This window comes from Staurois parvus, unplaced genomic scaffold (genome assembly GCF_062004578.1).
Source record: "Staurois parvus isolate SC_StPar_1 unplaced genomic scaffold, SC_StPar_1.0 ptg000513l, whole genome shotgun sequence".
In the NCBI taxonomy this organism is placed as follows: Eukaryota; Metazoa; Chordata; class Amphibia; order Anura; family Ranidae; genus Staurois; species Staurois parvus.
Genome location: NW_028318309.1, coordinates 3,885,609 through 3,891,608, shown reverse-complemented (window position 1 = coordinate 3,891,608; position 6,000 = coordinate 3,885,609). Strand labels below are relative to the sequence as shown.

Sequence of the window (6,000 nt, the reverse complement as noted above, 5' to 3'; positions counted from 1 at the left end):
TTTAATTCATTTCAAATCCATTGCGATGTTGTATAGAGCCAAAAATGTTAGAATTGTGTCGACGTCCCAAAATATGGACCTGACTGTAGATACAGTAGATAGCAGTACTATATGGCCATTACACCTTAATGAGCTTGTTGGATATCAAAATGATGGGCAATAATATGGAGTTAGCTTATTGCAACTGTCTCCATTCTTATGGCAAAGCTATCCACAAAATTATGGAGTGTGTCTGTGGAAATGTGTCCCTACTCAGCCAAATGTATATTGTAAGGTCAAGTACTGATGTTGGATGAGAAGAGCTGGCTCACAATGGCACTATAATTCATCCCAAATGTGTTCAGTAGAGTTGAGGTCATGGCTCTATGCACTCCTGTTCTTTCACAGCATACTCATCAAACCTGTTTTTGGATTACATGACCTGGCTCACAATCAGTGTTCCAGTTTATAGCAAAGATGTTCAGTAAAGCTGAGCTCTGTGCAGGTCACTCAGTTTCCTCCACACCAAACCATGACTATATGGAGCTGGCTTTGTACACAGGGCACAGTCATGCTGGAACAGAAAAGGGGTTCTCCAAACAACACAAGGTAGAAAACACAATTATCAAAAATGTCCTTGTATGAAGTAACATTAGCAGCACCCTTCACTGGGATGATATTAACTCAATCATTTAGTGAGTTGTCCACACATTTTGGCCAGATAGATACAGTAGATGCAAAATATGATTATCACCCTTATATGAACTTGTGGGACATCAAAACCATGGGTAACAATATGGAGTTAGATCCTCCTTTCCTGCTATAACAGTCTCCACTGTTCTGGGAAGGTTTTCAACAAGAAGTGGAGTGTGCCTATGGGAATTTGTGCAACTTTCAGCCAATAAAAAACATTTGTGAGGTAAGGTACTGATGTTGATTAGGAAAACCTGGTTCATAATTATGTTCAATCCATTATGAAGGCACTCTGTAAGGTTGACTCTGAGTGACCCCATGGAGGTCACTCAAGCTCCACACCAAACTGGTCAAACCACGTCTTTATGGAGCAGGCTTTGTGCATTGAGGAACAGTCATGCTAGGACAGAACAGGGTCTTACCCAAACTGTTACCACAAAATATCTTTGTATGCTGTACCAATAAATGGACCCTTCATTAACCAAAGGTTGCCCAATACTGTGGCCATATGGTGTAGATAGATAGATAGATAGATAGATAGATAGATAGATAGACTGACATTGACTGATGCTATGATGCAAATTATATAGCATCATGTTCACTTATGCTACTTTGCATTATAAGTACTCCTACATCTGCCAGATATCCTTGATATATATGAACAAACAATGTATGTCCTTCCCTCTTTCGCATAACATTGAGCATCAAAATAATTAGGACATTGCAGTCTTGTCACAGTTCAAGTATACTCTAGATCGTTGGCCAACAGAAACATTTTTATCCCTTTTATTTTTCCTTCTCGACTAACATTTTTCTTTTCAGGAAAGTCAGTGAGGAGATCACCTTTCACAGTACTTAAGAAAGTTATTTTTTTTTTCTATTTTTTTCCCTGTTGCTCTGCTGATGTAGTGCCAGATCAGCATGAATCACAGTGCTGTTTATTGAGGAACTGCAATAATGGACAAGTATTTCCCCACACCAGACACCTTAAGTGCCATTGGCTGTTGCTCACATCTCTATACCTTGTGTAATAAACAGTCAGTTCTGGATTTCTTGTGAAAGGTATAAAAAGGTGCATCAGGCTGCAGGTGGTACTAGATTCCAGACTACTTCTGAGAACAGCCAAAGCATCCAAGAGCAGGCTACCTGGATCCAGCTACAATGGACAACAGTGCCTTTGAGATGCAAGAAGACGGAGTTGCTCATATTTCATCCAACAGACATCAACCTTATGGAAACCACTATGAATGTAGACAGGTATGTACCTTAGTAGTCTATATATAAAATATACTGTATTTATTATGATATTCATTCTTGAGTTTTGTTCTGTGTGTATAACACCAATATATTCTGAGATGCTGTACAGAGTACATAGAATATTACAGATTTCTTACCTTTGAAAGAGGTAACACATACAAATACAAACTCCAGGGCAAATATGTAAAAATGTAAATAAAACACAGAACCAAAACGAGTAGAAAAAAAACTTTTTGCGGGGGGGTTCTTTAGATTTACAGCCAGTCATTTATTGCTGGCACAGAGCTTTCAAATAGTTTTTAGGCGCCAATAGCTTGGCATTTTGTTATGCAGCAAAGTATGTGCCAAAACATTTTTTAACATGATGGTTTAAGGGATCTGTTTATAAAATTTTCATACAAAATTCACACATTTTCCTGGAATTTTTGGGATTCAATTAAGCTGCCTTCACACAGCTATATAGATGCAGCCGGAATCCATAACAACAAAGTTTGGTGCTACATCCCCTATATTTCTTATGAGTAGCAAAGTTCCACCTGTGCCAGGACCAGCCGTCAACCGATACATCCAAATAGAGAAAGGTTGATTCAGTGCAAGTATAAGATCTTTATTACATAGCCATAGGGATACAAAGGGATGCTATACACCACAGATACTGCCGAGTTTCTTCCTTTATGGGCCTTAGTCATAGTTACGACTAAGGCCCATAAAGGCAGAAACATGTCAGCATCTGTTGTGTATAGGATCCATTTGTATCTTTATTGGTATGCAATAAAGAACTTTATTTGCAATGAATTCCTGGGTGCTGACCTTATCTTTGGATGTATATGTTGGTGACTTGTCCATCTGCGGTCCTGGCAGAGGTGGAGACAAGCAAGAAAAAGGAAGAACAATCAGCGCAAAAACTGCCACCATGTAAATTAGTTAAAGAATTGTCCATAAAGTCCAGTGAATAGGGCTGCTCAAAGGTCCATGGGGCACTAAGGCAAGCGTCCTATAGTAGTGTAGCAGAACTCTGTATAAATGAAGAAGAAAAGAAGCGCCTCTAAGTGCAGTATGAACCACATGACATATATTCATGATAAAACAGGCTCATAAGGTGCAGTCTCATAGAGGTAGAAGAACGGCTGTGTCCCGGCTATGACAGCTGCGTCTGCGCTCAGGGAATCGTGGTAGCGGGAGAAAAAGCCAGCCTGCATGTGGAGTCTCCTAAAGATGGAGTCTGGAACGCCTGTTTTATTACGAATATATGTGAGTTGTTCTACATTTGATACTTATTAAAAGTGGTTCATACTGCACTTGGAGGCGCTTCTTTTCTTTTCTTCTGACAGAGGTGGAACTGACTTTTCTCTATTTGGGTTTAGATGTAACCACCGGATTATAGCGGCAAGAATCAGTGGATTCTTGCGGCTTGAATAACCAGGGCATGCGAATAGCATCAGTTAACGGTTACGGGCCGTTGGGGACCAATGTCAAACCAGAATGCAGCCCGCTGTGCCCAGGCTTAGACATCCATCCCTTGCCACAGGTTGGGTGGCTACATGCGGACAGCGGTGGCTGTTATCAGCCTGTCATTAATATTTATAGGCTGAGTGGCCACTGCCAGTGGCATGCCCTGGTCATTCCAGCCACAAGAATCCACTGATTCTTGAGCTGGAATCCAGTGGCTGGATCTCAACGGCCATGTGAAGGAGGCCTTAAAAAAGTATGAATCCTGGGTGAAAGTTGTGTGAATCTTGTGTGAAAAGCATTTATAAATAGACCAGTAAGTGATAGTTTTATCAATGTTAGTACCTTTGTGATAGCTTTTATTGTCTTGGTGATATATGTATGGTCTTGGCCATAAAAATGTGGTTTGCTGTCAGGGCTCACTCACACTTTTGCATTAATGCAAGTGCATTCACGTAATGCTTTATCATGCATTAAGATGTACATGTACAGTATATAAAGGTGCTGCGCAAATTCTTGTTGCTATATAAATTCTTGTAATAAGTAATACATCGGATTTACTGCATTAAGGCAGCCCAATAATTTGGAATGGGCTGCCAGTGCACCTTAACACAAGAAAATCCACACATTGTCCTTTTTTTAATGCAGCACACCACATTGCATGATATGTGTGGTATGCTCCAGTGCAGGAGCATTGTATTTTACTGCACATTACCACAACAAATAGATATGAATGGGCAGTCATTGTTAGGAGTCCGGTTTAGGGTAAGGGCTGGTGTAAGGGACCGCCTGGCGGTACCACTAGCACTCCACTGATTAGGCGTCCCCAGGGCACGGACTCTAAGCCCCAGAGTACTTGTTCACCAGAGCCCCTGATGGTGGGGATGGACTTGGAGTACCCTGGGACCAGGTCGTGGCTCCTGAGTATACCTGTCAGTGGTAGGGGTATTCGCCAGGGGCTCCCACGGGGAAGAGCCTGATGTGAGGAGGTCGGGAGACCCCGGTGGGATGGATGGATGAGCAGATGCAAGGTCAGACAAGCCGGGTCGGTAACAGTGGGGTCGGTGCGGTACAAAGCAGCGGGCAGAGAATAGTCGGGTCACACGCCAGGTCAGCAACAGGAGGTCAGGTCTGATAAGGGGCATCCAGGAGAGAGGTCAGGCAAGCCAGGGGTCAGGGTAGGAGAATACATCAAGGTCAGGTCCAATCCGGGTCAGCAACTTACAGAGAAACAGGATCACAGGTACAGGTATGCAGAAGAGACCAGAAGGCACTGAATGACAGCTCAGGTCCGTTTAAATATCGCGCCCTGCGCTGTCATTGGTGCCCGGCGCGCAACCGCGGCCAGGACCTGGTGCCCGTGTCCCTGCACAGAGCGGCGCACTGCGCATGCGCCGGGACCAGCGCCGCGGGGATCCCTGACAGCTGGGTTAATGCTGGGTTAAGCTTACCATAGATGGATCGACATTTGGCTAGTTCATCAGGGACTGGCCAAAATTTGTTCTGGGTGTGGCTGTTCCCACTTAACAGAAATGGATCTACCAAATTGACTTTGAGAATGTTGGAAAATTGTAATTTGATCAGCAGCTGCAGTAAATCGACTACAGCGCTGATCAGTGTATTCTGACAGTGCAGGAGTCCCGCTGTCAGAATACAATGGCACAGCAGGGAGGATTGCTCATCCACATCATTTGTGTGAATGGGGTAATCCAATTGGTTTTTTTTCAGTCTATGGGTAGCCTTAGGTTAAAATTAGGCTGACATTTAGATTGGCTTAGGGTTTATGATACGGTAAAGCAACCTTTTTTGGGGGGGTGATAATTTCCTTTTAGGGATGATGTGTTTAGCATACACAAGGTATTCTTTCTGAAAAATGGTTGGTGTGCACTGAAAATAATAAATAGGAAAACAATAGGACACGTTGCATTTATAGACATTGCTTTATGATGCACTGCAATGCATCACAATGCGCTACAGTACATAGAATTACATAGATGTTAAAAAAGGAGGAAAAAAAGAGAGCAATGTGTTTTCCCACACACCAGCACACCAGGGACATATTCACCACAAGGCAAACAAGGCATTTGCCTAGGGCGGCATTGTTCAAGGGGGCAGCACCGCCCCCCCTGGAAGAAGGGACACATGTACCATGGGGACCAGGTGGGATCCAAAAAAGGTTGTGGGCTACTTGATAGTGTATGGAGAGCCCGACTCTCATTCCCGGGGATGTCTGGAGCTGTGAAGTTGAGTGTCTTTCTCTCGTGCGGGTGTGTGTGGGGGGGTGTTAGTGGAAGGCTTTCTCAGGTGGGGGGGTGGGCAGGCGTGTTGTTGGTCAATGTCAGGTGGTGGGGTGCCCGATTTTTGTGTTGCCTAGGGCAGCACAAAACCTAAATACACCACTGACCAGCACCCATGTGTTATGAGCATGATAAAACACACTGTGTGGTGCGAATGAGCCCCAAGGACCATTAAATCAAATAAAAAACTTGCTTTATGTATATAAACTATATTTTACAAAGATGTGTACAAAGCAACAACACCTGAACAGAGGATAAGTGATAGTTATATTATGTTGCTGGGCAGCCAACCAATTAATATTATCAGTTTTTGTAAACTAAATGA

At 43.2% G+C, this 6,000-nt stretch overlaps 1 protein-coding gene across 1 annotated transcript in view; it reads left to right on the top strand.

The window, feature by feature from the left end:
- The first annotated feature begins 1,509 nt into the window (after positions 1 to 1,509).
- Positions 1,510 to 6,000, top strand: part of LOC149451855 (uncharacterized) — a 49,284-nt gene continuing 44,793 nt past the window's right edge. Inside the window, exon 1 of the mRNA XM_089690063.1 lies at positions 1,510 to 1,929. Coding sequence (XP_089546189.1) covers positions 1,834 to 1,929 — 96 coding nt within the window. The 5' untranslated portion in view covers positions 1,510 to 1,833. The remainder of the gene's footprint in view (positions 1,930 to 6,000) is intronic.